At 38.4% G+C, this 15,422-nt stretch overlaps 1 protein-coding gene across 1 annotated transcript in view; it reads right to left on the reverse strand.

Moving 5' to 3' along the window:
* tmeff2 (transmembrane protein with EGF like and two follistatin like domains 2) overlaps positions 1 to 15,422 on the reverse strand; it is a 156,125-nt gene that overhangs the window by 84,523 nt on the left and 56,180 nt on the right. The window contains exon 3 of the mRNA XM_023950647.1: positions 9,408 to 9,537. Coding sequence (XP_023806415.1) covers positions 9,408 to 9,537 — 130 coding nt within the window. The remainder of the gene's footprint in view (positions 1 to 9,407; positions 9,538 to 15,422) is intronic.

Genomic DNA, 15,422 nt, shown 5'->3' on the forward strand with positions numbered 1-15,422 from the left:
ACTTTCCCCCTCTCCTTCCCTTTAATTAAAAACAAGAAAAGAAAACAACAACAACAAAACACCACCTTCAACCAAACAAAACAAAACAAGAAAAACACAAGTTCTGTCCAAAGCATTTGTGAACATCATCAGTGAGACCTGAAGATGTTTAGTGTGTCCAGAAGCAGAAGGGGGAAGGACACCTCCCTCCTCTTAATCACGGGGCCGCCAGAGCCTAGCCTGACCACACAATCTCACACCCATAGATATTCACAGTCACAACTGAGGACAATTTAGAGTCATCATTTAAATCAATTTTTTGGTGGGAGAGCCTACAGAAAACCCAATCATGCAAACTCAACATAGAAAGGTTCCTACTAGGATTTGAACCGGGACCCTGTCACTGTGAGGTGAAAGACACTAACCACTGAGCCACTGTGCAGCCCTGATATTTTTGATTTTGTAGTACTGCAAAAAAATAAAATAAACTAAACAACAGATCTGCGGTAGACTGGCCACCCGTCCTGGGAGCACTCCTCTTTTCAGCCCAACAATCGCTTGGATAGATTCCCCGAAAAGAATTAAGCGGGTTTAGAAAACAGATGAATAGATGAATGACAACAGTATCTTTTTTCTCTCTAATGCAAAACCTAAGGATGCCCGAAAAGTTAAGGAAGCATGGTGGTGGAAGTGTTTTGCTTAAGCCAATGCATTATTCTCTTCAAGGTTTTACGATGAATGACCAGGTTTAACCAAACATTCTGATCAAACCCTTTACCAAAAAGTTTTGCAAGAGCTTAAAAAGATAAAATTGTAAAGCCAGGAATTAAAAACCAACCATAAACCCTGTTTAAATCCTCTGCTGACTAAAAAGATGTAGTCTTTCATGTAGCCCCTTTAGGTAGAGTATGCACTAAACTGTACATAAATACGCTTTTGTGACTACTGATGTTCGGAAATGGGATTTGGGAAAAGCTTTTAGCTGTTTTAATGATCAAGCAGCTTTCTAAAACTCTGAATAAACATAATCACCTTTGTGAATTCATCTAAATCTTTAGTTTGTGGTTGAAATAAATAAGACCAACAAAGTAAAATCCTATCCAATGGCTTCTTTTCTTGCTAACATGAAGCTGCTAAAACTTCAAAGAGGGAAGATTTTCCAGGCATAACTTCATTTCTAGTTTAAGAGAATGTTCACCCAGAAATATCCCAAAACTGTGGGATGTGCTCTTAAATGCATATTTGTCCACAGCAGCCCAAAAGACACAGTCAACAAAAACACGGAGGGCGGCTGTGTTTGCACATGTCTCGGTGTCATCACTTAGCATGAAAGTGGCACCTCAGCGGGCCTCCTGTTTACTGTTTAGAGTAACAGAAGACTCCAACGTCTGGTCTCTTGGCAGCATGTCGGACGTTTTGAGAGACCATCTGAAATTGCTCAGGAATAATGTCGTCATGCTGAGTGAGCGCAAGGAACGACCTGTTAACACCACAAACAGGTAACCAAACGCACAAGTGGCACAAGTACTACTGGAAAAGACGAACACGATAACGCGATTAATGCAATTAAAAAAATTAAAATGATGTCATCGTTCGCTTCCTAAAAAGTTAACTTGATGTTGAATCTAAAGATGAAAGATAGCTCTCACTTAACAAGACATGTGAGTAACAGCAATGGATTTAGGAATTAAGGGTTATGAAACTGTGCATTTAAACTGAATGGAGACAAATGTATGCAGTATATTCCAAAAATGATTGGCAAATATACACACCATTATTATTATTATTATTTTTAACTTCAATGAAGTCCTAATATTTTGGCAAATGTGGTTTGATCCAAATGCAGAAGCAACAATGGAAGCAGATGTGTGACTAGTTTCATTCTTTATTCCATTTTTCCCATCATAGCAGAGCCAGTTAGGCTAATATTTAAAACAAATCATACATTTTGTGATGCAAGCACCAAATTTGGCATTGATGTAGCTTAGGATCCCCTCTTTCAGATTTGCACTTTAGCCACGAGAAAAAAGCAGTTTGTAAAGATGGTGGCCATACACTTCATTGTTACAAAAAGGTTCAATGTCTACTCATCCCCGTCGAATCAATATGGGCTGTTCATGCACAAAATGCAGTTTTTAACCTTCAGGGGTACCTACAGAATACTATTATATGTACAGTATATAACATGAATATCATATATATCTTAAAATCTTGTTCTTGCTAACATGCTTTTCTGACAGAGGGAATCCTAAGGTACATCCATGACAAATTTGGTGCTTGTACCACAAAATGCACAATTATTTTAATAACCGGCTCCATCATGTTTGTTGCAGGTCTTACCGCGGCTTAAAAAAGCAGCTGTTGAAACTGTGGGGGGGTTTCCAAATAGTTTAATCTTCTCAAGTGTGAAAGCAAACCAAGCCAAATGGAGGTGTGAATAATTTTTAACATAACATCTCTTATGTGTCTCTGAAATATTCACAATTAGTGCATCAATTAAAGCGTAACTGGGGCAGGTCATCTGACAGGCAGCTACGGAATCTAATGCAATCCTGATCCTTTTAGAAGCTTACATATTCCTGGTCTTTCATTTAATGAGGAAGGTGATTATTCTACCGGTTATTTGTCGACCAGGTCACAGAAGTGGATAAAGTTGTAGCAGCATCATTTATATTAAGAGCTTGGTATAATTAGTTAGTCCCTGTTTTTTCTGAATAGGAAAACCTTTTTTTTAAACACAACAGAGGTGTGTTGGGGGCTAAAAACACATCAAAATAACAGGTGACCTCTTTCATTCAATGTCATGTAAACTGCATTTGCAAATGAGGAAATGAGGAAGCAGAAACTAGGTCAGAGATAAACACTTAACACACCAGAGCTGTTGGATTGTGAGGTTTCTGCTTCAAATTTGCATGGACCTGTTGTTCTCTTAGCTGACTTTTGTCTACAGTTGAAAGTCTGTGTTCTGAGTTTCCCATTGCTAAGATGATCCTGATCAGTAAATGGGATTGTCTGTTGCTGATGTTATTTTTCATGGAGAACCATTATCCGGTATAGAGATGATTCTAATCATGATGGGGGAAACATGGTAGTCCAGTTAATTTTAAAATATCCTTGATAAGTTTCATATATTGCATTTCTTATTCCAAACTAGATATCCATCACTAACACAGACTACTTGTCTTTAAACATTTCCCAAACCTTCGATGTCTTAAAATAAAAGAAACACTTCCTTTTCTCATGGAGAAGTTTAACGATGATGCTGACTCCAGATTGCAGTTTTTGGGTGTCACAAAGACATGAATGAAAAACCTCAGCTGCCAAAGATCTGGTGTGCGTTTAGATGCTTAACACCGTCAGGGAAAGGGTTTTGCATGATATTTCAATGTTTAAACAAATGTACTTCAAGGCGCATTTTTAGTAATTATAAGCGTTAATTCTGTAATGTGTAACTGCATTATTAATTCCCTAAATACATAGAAATTCAATCAGATTTAATCACAACTCTATAAATCTTAATGGATTCAGCAGAAATTAATGAAACGACGCAAGTATTAGAAGTACACACACGCAGTGTCACTCCAGCTGAATTTCTACCAGTCTTCCGATTTCTTCTGCCGAGTTGTTTCATCCAAGGAGCCTTTAATAGACTTCTGCCTCTAGCTTGTCAGTAAGGGAACTGACTCAGCGCCAGCCTAACTTCAGCAGGAGTCCCTATCTTAGTTCTCGCAGTGATTCATGTAGCCTTAAATAGCTGCTAACTTCACCTTGCCAGTAGATTCATTCAGTCCCAGATAAGTGAGTTATTCAGCATTCGGCTCACTAACATGCTTACCTCTCTGCAGGTGTTCCAGCTTCCTTTTTCTCTTTTTTTATCCTATAAATGCCTATTTAATTGAATTAGTCATTCGAGCCCTGCATGTTACTTTGGTAAAATCTTATTACATGAGGAAAATATCTAAGTCTTTCTTATGAAAACTCACCTACAGAGAATAGGTTCAGGAAATTAGCTGTTCACAGTTGACACATGAAAACATAGATGGCTCTGGGTGCTAAAATATTGTTTTTCAGACATAGATTGCATGTTCTCTCAGCAGTCTATTATATTCTTTTCAGATGGCAGATTTTTTTTTTTTTTTTACAATCACACCAAAGACTAATGTTTATTATTTTCCGCCGTTGAAAGCCTGTGATTTCACTCCGCTTGAATACAGCGAATAGAAAAAAAAAGGTCATCGCGGGGGCTTTGCGTGGCTAGAAGGAGGCTAACCAATTATGCTGAATCAAGCGTGTTGGATAACATTTAAAAGATGTAAAGCAGGAGGTCTGAAAGGCTGCTATAAAGCAAGAAGTGTAATCAAAATCAGCACCGCATATACTTGATACAGCACTATTACTCTTCAATGCATTACTAATGGAGTGCTTGACCTTTTTTTGATAACCCAAGACACCCAGTCAGCAGCTTAAACACCAAAAACATCAGCAGACTCTAAGCTCAGCTGTGTGACAAAAATTAACTGAGTTCTTTTCTTACAGGACTGTGAATAAAAAAAGAGGACGTGACCAAACGAAAAAAACAAAATCAGAATATTGGGATTGTAATTGTGTTGGTACTATCAACAAGTATGGGAAAGAAATTAGCGTTGAAATCCCTTTATTATTTTCCATCAAGCACAAAATAAGTAGATTTAAAGACAAAATTAATCAAAAAAAGGCCAAATCCATTCCCTATGACTCTGACTCCCCCTTTTTAACGGGGAGCCAAAAGGACTGGATATCCCTCCGCCGGTAGAGTGATCCGAATTGAACTGTGATATGGAAAAGAAAAGCATTTTTTCACGTGGTTGTGCTCTGAAGCACAGAAGTTTACACTTAATTATTGACTTTGTGCATGACTTTTTAAAATTGTGAAACCAATGTTATGTATTTCCCGAGCACTTGCAGCTATGTGCTAACATAGATGACCGGCAGCTATTGATGACGTCATCGAGTGGTAGTAATGCTCGTATTTGAAGACACTAGTTTTCCATAACTCACTTATTGGATGGATAAATGTAAGGATAGGGGTAAGGAATGAATTGTGATTCAGCCATAGATGTTATTTTTATGCGGTAAAAGTTTGACGTACATTTTGTGACCTATGATTTGCCTTTTTTTAAACCAGATGTTACTAACATCCTCTGCTTTAAATGTGGCCTTTTTAACAAGTTCACAATCTATTTTACTTGACGATAATCAATAAGCAGCATTCCCTTTTTGTTACATGACATGTGATGTGTGAAATGATTGGTGGAATGGTGGAATGTTATCACTAAGCACTACATTAGGGCTGCACGACATGATGAAAACTCGCGATTTCTTTAGCACATGTAAGGTTACTAGTTAGCCCATTTACGCCAACTTTTGCGACATGCGTTTTGCCCATCTTGATATCGCTATAATGACATTTGCGATTTATTGTGCAGGCCTACACTACATCATTGTTACTTGATTTGTTAGATTGATATACTATAAATAACTTTAAATAGAACTTGAGAATTGTTTTGTGGCAACCATGTAAATAAAAAAAAGTTAAGAGGGTAAAAAAAGTTAGTTCATAAGTGTATTATAATGTTCATTCCTCACTAAAACGAACCCCAAGGCGGTATTTTGATCCATTCATGCATTCCTGAGAATTGTTTTAAAAACCCGCGGTATGAGCACCAGCGCCTCCCAATTCACGAAAACGAGCAGGTTCTCCCATTGTGACATCACAAAGTGAAGAACAGCCACTTCCAGGAAGTCCCCGCCCGCTAGCACAGCCCCCAGGCTAACACACGCCCACTTTCTCCGTGGAGCTAGTGGTGATCGGCTAAACACTTTACTTTTCTATATGGGGTTCCATTTGTGGCAAAAATATGAAAATATGTTTTTGTGTCCATTGTCTATGTCTACTGAACGTGTTTTTGCGTCTACTGTCTATGTTTTTGGTCCACTGTCTATGTCTATTGAACGAGTTCATTGAACATTGGTTCATGTCTATGTACTACTAAGTAATATTTTCTGCGTGCCCATGCTTCTCTAATTATTACTTTGTATTTGCTTTGTGATGTTTACGCTTGCTTTCTTTTTAAAACTTTGCATTTGTCTTTGTTATTGTTCTTACCCCCATGTCGTCTCACTATGGGATCAGGAAAGTCCTTAGCAACCGTTGCTAGTGTTATTTGCTAAATCGTTTCCATGTGTCGTCAGGAAAGTCCTTAGCAACCGTTGCTAGTGTCGTTAGCTACATCGTCTCCCCATGTTGTGTCGTCAGATCTTGTCGTTTTGCTAATTTTGACAAAGTCATCAGAAAAGTCCTTTGTACAGCCGGTAAATTGTTTCCTGTACTACCACGGAACGAAAAAAATCTGTTTGTAAAAGCCAGCGCTAGCTTTAGCCATGATAAACAAGTTTTTTTTTTAAATATACTTTATTGATATTCCTGCAAACACGCAGATCCTCAAAGTTTGAGTCGTCTTACTTATGAGTAGGAAAATGAACTGCGAAAAAAACTCGTATTTCATTAAAAAATCGTTCTTTACTGCGCCATGGGTAAGATATTATCATCTAGATGGATATAGTTTACACTGAAAGGCTTAAGAAAAGCAGAATATAAGCCTTTTAAGTAAAATATAATAGGGGAGGGATTATATAAATTTGATTATTCCCACTGCCTTTTAAGCAGTTTAAGAAACTCTGTTGGACAATAATTACATACTGTACGTTCATATATTTCTATTTATGATTAAGGGGAGTTATGATGTCAAAAAGGTGCCATCATTTTCTTTTATTGTTTTAATTTTCCAATCAATCTATGACCTAATATCTTAAAAAGTTTGGATATATTTACGTATTTATTTGTCTTTCTCTTTGGTTTTTATTACTTTAGTAATCCCATTCATTTGTGCCTGTTGAGTTACATCAAACATTTGTGAATAAATGTATATTTATTCACAAATTATCTTTGCAAAACCTTTCCCTTGATTAAACTCTAGCAGTTGACTGCATGATTAACACAATTGCATGTCTGCTTTTTTATTAATAGAAGATTAACCACCTACACATCGTTGGTCAAAAGTATACTGTATATACCTTTAGAGATTTGGTCTGATCTGCACAAGCTGACACAAACAGGTTCCTAAGGCTTTTAAGGCTAGCTGTCCGTACTTGTCAACAGTTCAAATTCAATTATTCTCTTTGTGAAACAAAGTCCATTAGTCTCTTGGCTTTTTCCTGGCTTCCTGCATGTTCCATCTAATGTTGAGTTGACTTTATTGTATTAAGAGTCATGAAGACATCAAAAGAACTGTCAAAGGACCACGTCATAGTAAATCATTTACAATGCCAAAGACCTGTGTTCAGTCTCTTATGAAGATGTTGAATAATAGCGATGTGTTTAATACACTGCCAGACAGACAAATAAACCCACTTTGTAATATTACTCAATTAAAAATAAACCTTTCCAGCAGACTGTTCCACAACTAATTTAATATTTGTCACATTGGGAAAGTTGTGCAAAGCGTTAAAAATAACAATGATGCCTAACTGAGAGGTAATCAAATAAGAAAGACAAAAGCCCCATTGACGTGGTGCTCTGATGATACTTTCTTCTACCTTAAAGGACCTATATCATGCAACTTTTTGGAACTTTTAAGTGTTATTTGCAACTGCAAAACAACCCCAAAGTGAAAATTTTGACCAATTCATGCATTTCCGAGTATTTCTCTAAAACCCTCCGCTCGGAGCACCAGGGCTTCCCAATCCAAAAAAAGACGTACAGGTTCTCACGAGCTGACGTAGACGAGTTAAGAACAGCCCCTTCCAGGAAGACTGCGCTGCCAGCACTGCCGCCAGGCTAACACAAACACCCACTTTCTCTACAGAGGTAACGATGGTCAGCATAAAGGCCTGTTCACACCGGGACGAATTTCGCCGGCGATTTTCGCCGACGTTTAACGCCTCGTGACTAAACAAAGGGCACCAACGAGAGTGTGCACACCGACGCGAAAAAACGCCAGGCGTTAAAGCGTCAAAAAAAAAAAAACGCCTCGGGTTCGTTTTTTTTTTTCGACGCGTCGCGTCGAAATCTACTCGACCAATGAGAACGGCGCTTTTGCTCACGTGTCTGGAGCTTCTGAAGTTACAGTAAAACACAACTTGGGGGCGCTCAAACACAAAACTGCCTTGCTGAGCACACATACCAGCGAAGAAGATAGACGCCAAGTAGCGTCTACACTGCCGCGAAGCAATAATGACGGACATTCTAAAACATCCCCGAACCAAACACCAGTTGGAGCTACTGGTGCTTGAAATATTCATGTTTTCTTTGTTTGATTCTGACAAGCGTGTAAATACTTGCTCTCTTCTTCTGAGTGAAAAGCGACTTTAAGAAGCGTAAAGTTGCGCAGCGCCACCTTGTGTACAGGAGTATTTCTGTTTTACATTAAGCGCCATCTAATGTCAGGGAATGAAATTGCATGTTCACTCCACTCATCGTCAGCGAAAATCGCCTGGGTGTGAACACAAAAAACGTGGCGAAAAACGCTGGCGAATAACGCCTGGCGAATATTCGTCCCGGTGTGTACGGGCCTTAATGCGTTTATTCATATAATATGCACATCCATCTTTGCAAAGGTTTGGATGCTGTTTGTTTTCGTGGGGAGAGAGAGATCAAGTTGTCTTACTTCCTGGTAGGAAAATGAACTGTGAAAATACTTAATATTTCATTTAAAAATTGTTTTTGGTGTGCCAAAGGTAACATATTCTCATACATATAGATATAGTTTACACTGAAAGGAAGACTGAAGAAAAGCATGATATGCCCTTTAACCCTTTAAATTGTGTTATGCTAACCGAACATAATATAAGGGTTAATCACACAAACATCATGACAGTAACCCCCTGCAACAATTTCCTCAGTTTAAACAAGATGAACAAACCCGTCGCTGTCTATAACCAATTCTGTAACAAAGACGCTGCATTGCCAGTACAAAGTTTTTAACTTCATTAATGACATTTAGATGGGTAAGTTGCATGGAACTTGGTGAACGTGTCTTACTCCACTATCTATGGAATCCGTCTCTGTCGTGTGGCTTTTGTAACTTCATTGAGGTAAAGCATTGGCCCATAACTACTGAATCCCATCTCTGGAAGCGTAATCATGTTTCCACGACTTTAATATGCAAGCCGGAAAATTGTACAAAGTTAAAATTGGATTGGGGTTTTCATTTTCGGCAGCTTAGCTTTACATGACTGCTTTTATGCAGAGGTAGCAGGAGCAGCTACCACTCTACTCCAGCATTTCCGGGCCACGCGAGTTGCGCCTTCGCCCACTGTGCACAGTGTTGGTGTGTTGTGTGTGCGCGCCTCTGAATAAGTCTCTGTAGGCGCCGTGTAAAGACACATACCAGCAGGACAGTCGCCTTCTGACACAATAAGGATTTCAGACTGCTGCTTGCAGGCATCCTTGCGCAGGAAACACTCATTCTGGTAGTTCTTATTGTTGGAGCCACACACTGGAACATAATCATTGTTGCACTGCAGAGAGAGGAGAGGAGAAAACATCAGGGGGACGACAGGAGAGGAGGACATATTAAAAAAAACAGGCAAGAAGACATGTGTCTATGCTTAAAAACACTTTGTTTACAGTAACAAACAGGGAAGATGATCTCTACTCTATGGAGCGTGAGAGAAGATACCAGCCTTATGACTGTCTCATGACTTGGCTATGGGATATAAATTCACGACAGCTAATAAGGAACAAACTTGATGAATCAGGGGCAGTAGTGACCAGATGAAAAGCTTCAACCCAAAGTTAAAAGCTTCCCTTTGATTGATTCTACTTATTTTGCGGAATGTAGCCAAGTTTTATTGTAATGACGATGTTAGGAACAGTAATAAAAGTATCTCTGTTAAAATTCCTGCTTTTGTTCGACTCACTTCGCAGCATGAAGATGTCTTTTGTGTCTAGCACTTGTGTGCTTCGACTGGGGATTCTGGGTGTGAATGTGAGGAGACATCGCAAGCCGTCACAAAGACTGGAGAGCTCTCAAGGCTTTATGCCACCTGGGTACTGCCACTCTGGCTTCCTGTGAGGCTGGATAAAGAACTATATTAAAGACCCACTCCAATGAAAAATGTTTTTAGGGGGACATTTCTTTATTATTTTCAACATGTACTTGTGGCATTTTTCTCATGATGGAAGAAAATTTAGCTTAAAACTGCATTTCTGAGTATTTCTATGGTCAAATTGTTGTGAATCAGGAGCAGACAACAAAATAATGTTAGAAAAAGCTTGTAGCTGTGACATCGGACCTGCAACGTCAGGCCACAGGCTCCCTGCTCTGTTCTGTCAACTTGTAGACGTCTAGATCCGTGTACATCTTCGTCTTCTTCGTCCGTGCTGCCATCTGGCTCAGAATTGCACGGCTGGATAGCTGAGTTATTGCTTGCCATTTTTGTTGCACCGGTAATGTTAGGTTGGGAGTGTGAGGGGCTGTAAGCTCGCAGGAGAGAGTGTCAACAGATGGATGATGGGAAGTAGGGAACAGGGGTCTTTCTCTGCATCAATGGTTTAGCCCACAATTCAGAGGGGAATTTTATGGACTCATGCCGCTCTACAGAAAGCGTGTTCAAAAAAACAACAGGTTTCTTGATTTTGGTGATGAAAATGGCATAACCACAATAAAAAAACCACTGGGAAGGATTTTAAGATAGATCAAAATATGATCAAAGTGGGACTTTAAGGAAATCGATCAGTTTCTGATTGGAAGTGTTTGAAGTGCCACACCAAAGCTGATGTAAATGCAAATATACTTCAGCGGCAGACATCCGCCATCCCTGAAGAATAATATTCATGAAATTACGACATTTTGTCCTGTTTGAACACACTGCATGATTTACAAGGTTTATAGTCAGCGTGATTGGTTCATTCCTAAGCTTTCAATTCAACTATTTAGGAATAACTGTGTGAACAATTTCCCTAGTCTCCAAATAAAGTGTCCCAAAAAAACGTCTAAATTTTGAACGGTAAAGTTTTTATTTAGTATTACCAATTAGAAATGCTCATGTTCACATCACAGCTCTTCAGGAAAATGCTGGCGTACTCTGCTGCTCCCCCTTCGTTGCTCCACTGGAGCAGTGGGAGGTTAAGTGACTTGCTCAAGGGCACTCAAAATAGCTGTTAAGGTACAGGAGAACATTACTCATTCATATCCCCACACGGTTTGCTAGCTATGGACTAAGTCAAGATTTTTTGGATGACTGATGGCACTACAGGGCTGACTCGACGACCTAACCCCCCAAACCCTGGCCCTTTTCTTTTTTTTTGTTTGCTTCTTGGAACTGCCGCTCCGGCGGAAAGATATTCATTTGATTCCATATTGATTTGTCGCTGCTGCACTGCAGGAATAACAAATGTGATTATTCATTTGAAAAATATTACCCAGTACTCCCAGGGAAGAGGGAGTGGCCATAAGAGGTTGCACACAAATTGTTGCTCCACAGACACAGCACATAACCTGATTACATCCAAACGCACTTGAAAGTGGGGAAATGCGTTCCTGCTGAATGTGACATCACAAGGACAAGGAGTTGGCTGGATTATCCTCACATGAGTAAGGCTAAGGAGCTCGTTGCTCTTTTGTCCTCTCACTTCTGCCTTTCTTTCTGTCTTTAATGGATTCTGCTGGAATCTTCTTTCACCGAGACTAATCACCTGCTAGTCTCCGGGAATTAAACCATTGATTTACAGAAAAAGGAGATAAGTGTGTAGGTGTTGTGTGCATGCTCGCCGCCTTATAATCCACCAGTTTGTTTGTTGATTGTGAGAGGAAACACTGACGGGATTCTAGCCGTGCTATCAAAGGCAGAGCAAAAACCTCGTGGCTTTATGGAAACACAGGAAAAATAAGATGTGGAAGAAAAAAAAAGCAGCGCAGGCTGATCGTATAGACGTTCCATATGAGACCACAAGATTGTTTAATCCCCATTTCAATGTACGAGAGTTTATGTAATTGTAGAACGGTGGTGGAAAACTGACAATAAAGATTTGAGTTCATTGTCTAATGGAGAAACCATTGACTGTACCCCCCCTCACGTTTCAACTAGGCAGTCCACTGTTACCTATTTTCATTCTTGCTCTACTACCTGTTTTAACAGGATATAACCCTAACCCTAACCCTGTAGGGAAGTTTTTCAAGTTATAAACGGACCAATCAGATGCCTTAGTAAAAGTATGTGGTGCCTACTGGCCACCACATCAAACCTTTGACAGATTTGACAGGTTTTCCTGAGCCCGCTCAAGTGATAGGAGTGTGGCCTTCTAACAAGCTCATTCCTGATTGGCAAAAGTGGTTACCATGGAGACGTTGACTCAGACCAATCACTGCTTACTGACAACGCCTGGCGCTGTCCATTTAGCCAAAAATGGTTACTAAAATGGTTACTTTGTTAGGTGCTGGACGTAGACCGTTTTTTTATGGGTGACGTCACACTCACTCGGTCCAGTTCTCGTATACAGTCAATGAAGGAAACCTAAATATTAGCTTTTTTTGGTCTTATTTTTAGTGACAATTTTCCAGTTAGATTCCATTGTAAGAATAAGTGGTCTAGACCCTCTGTGGTTCTTAGAGATCGTACTTTGTGCCTTTTTTTGCCAAGCTCATGAATCATGTCCAAATAGTCTTTTAAAAGTCATATTCTTTAGGACTTAAACTTTTGCAAAGTGCTTTCAGGTTCAACTCCTCAAAGTGCCAACACTTTTCAAACAGAAACAGACATTTAAAAAAAAAAAATTTGTAGTTTGAGCTTTCAAGCTTTTAAAACTTAATAAATGTGTCTTGGATTTATTTTTTCAACAATATATATTTTTTTAACTATTTACAATCAAGTTTTAAGGTCAATTAGGAGGTTTTTGAAGATTTTAGGCTACATTGCTGGTTTCATTTGGGTTGTAATTCAAGTCTTAAGAACTGATTTTCTCAGCATTTTATTTAGAAAACACAATACATCTATATAGTTGATTTGCCCTTGTCTGCGTTGTTGAGCACCTTTCGAGTAACATGCTAATATTGCCTGTGTGAATTGTGATTGCATAAAGATAGTTACATCTGTCAGAAGAAAAATAACAGTATCTTAACATGTTCTGTGAACATTGCATTTCCAAAAAAAAGCTAAGCACATCAGGTAAATGAAAAAACGTCTCCTTGGAGTCCCTGTCACCTGCCAAACCTCTAAAAAGGGACTTGTGCACTGGCTAAGTCAGAAAACACATATTAGAAGGGGTGGTTGCCAAGAAACAAGGACGCTTGTCTACAAGCAGCACACTATTTTAAGATTAATGTAGTGTGGTAGAACTGTTCAACTACTGTCTATAAATGGTTTTCGGTCCAATTTAAATGGTGACCCATGTTGAACTGCTCCCTTCCTGTAAGTAGTCTGTAAGGCTACTGACCATGCAGTTTACGGTCATTGCAGTTCCAAAAATGGCAGTCTCTGCAGAAGCTCTCAATCTATGGCAACAAAAACCTAATATAAATAGCTATAAATGTATTTATTCATTCATGTTTGTAGATGACAGTAAATTAAACCATTTTTTTTGTTTGTTGTTGAATTTTTACACACAGGTCAGGATGTTTGAGTTCAGGATCAGTATTTGTGTGTTGAGTATAAAAAGTATGTAAGACAAGCATCTTCATTTAGTTGCCATGGAGACCCCTCTGAATTCTGCAAAAGCTTTTGAAAAATCTTATGACCTGTGTGTTCAGACCCTCTAACAGTTGGCGGTCATTAATGTGTCATTGTGATGATACGTGTTAAGGCAGGACAAGAACTTCTATGTCAGTAGCACATTTATTTTAAGATCCTTTACTTTCTTGTAGTTATTTTTTGGATATTGTGTAAAGACAAGTTTAAGTTTTTTTTAGTTTGTTTTCTCAAGGTAACTTCTAAATTGTTATCTCAAGAAAAAAATATTATTTTCTTTTGGGATAATGGAATAAAATTAAGACTCAACTTATCAACAGAAAACAAAATAAGGAAAAGTTTATTCTCTAACCTTAAGAAAACAATTTTTGAGATTATTCGAAAAACATAGATACTTTATTTGTCATTGTCAGATGTACAACATATTTAAACTTGCATAACAGTTGGAGATCTGAGCCTAAATGGATTATGTCTCACTTGTGTCAGATTAAATAGACATACCAGCCACACCACAAATAAATTATTATATTTTACGCACTCCAAGGTGCATTTAAAAGCCTAAACTAAATAATAAAAAAGACTGTATGTCTTATGATCCAGAGCGCTTTATTAAATCTGGTTGTGTTTACTGATGTTGAAGCGATTTTGTCAAAATATGTTTTTTGTAGTACGTGCTTAACGTGTAGCAGTGTCGTTCTAACCAAGCTAGGAGTTGGCGTATTCACAGGGAACGTTCGTTTGAGCCATATCAGTCTTTTTTTTCATGTCGCAAACAAAGTTGGGGTTTCAGGTATTGTGAATACACTAACGTTCTGACGCGGAGCCATATCCATGTTTTTTTTTTACATGCAAATTCTAGAGTAAGTATAAACACAGTTAATAACCTCTGACTGACTGACTGACTTATCTGTGCGTCTTTTGACTTGTTTAATGCGTCTCATAGTTTGGTGCGCCTTCTATACGACTTAAGTAAAAAAAATACACCATTGATGATGCATCTTATAATCCGGTGGGCCCCAACATACCCTAGTTATAAAAATGAAACCAGATTCAACGCTCTGAACAGCGCAGGAACTTTTCTACAATTTAACAGGAACAAGTAAAAACAACCCGGCCAAAAACTTAGTTGCTAAGATCGTCTGGTGACAGGAATCAACACTCTAACATCCTGGAGTACTTTTCTTGTTGTCAAACTCAAGTGGAAATTGTGATAATGTTGGTCAGAAACAACTTTCAAATCAGCCAATCAACCTAGGAAAAAGTTTGCAGCAATTCTAGATCTAAAAAAATGTTTTTTTTCTCACAATACCAATTTATTGAGCTGCAATTTCATGAAATGAAGCTATATTTTTATTCTGTAATTAAACAGGTATTCTCTCGTTATAACGGCGTATTAAGTGGTAATATCGGGATAACAAGCAATAATTTTCTTTCATTATCTTAAGTAAACAAAATGTGTTTTCTCAATATAATGAGCTGGAAACAAATATTAGCTGACATGGCTGTTCTTGCCTTCAGTAGTCAGGTATGTGGCGATATTTCTCCCTGTGTGCACATTTGGAACTTGTATTGTTTCCATTGTAAAGAATCTAACATCATGTAATAAAAATATCTCTATATATATAGAGATATTTTTTAAATATATCACATCACTATGTGCCAAAATCAAAAGGGTGATTACCCAAAAAGGGTCATTACAGCACATTCTAACAACTAGC

Source organism: Oryzias latipes, chromosome 21 (assembly GCF_002234675.1).
Source record: "Oryzias latipes chromosome 21, ASM223467v1".
Lineage (NCBI taxonomy): Eukaryota > Metazoa > Chordata > Actinopteri > Beloniformes > Adrianichthyidae > Oryzias > Oryzias latipes.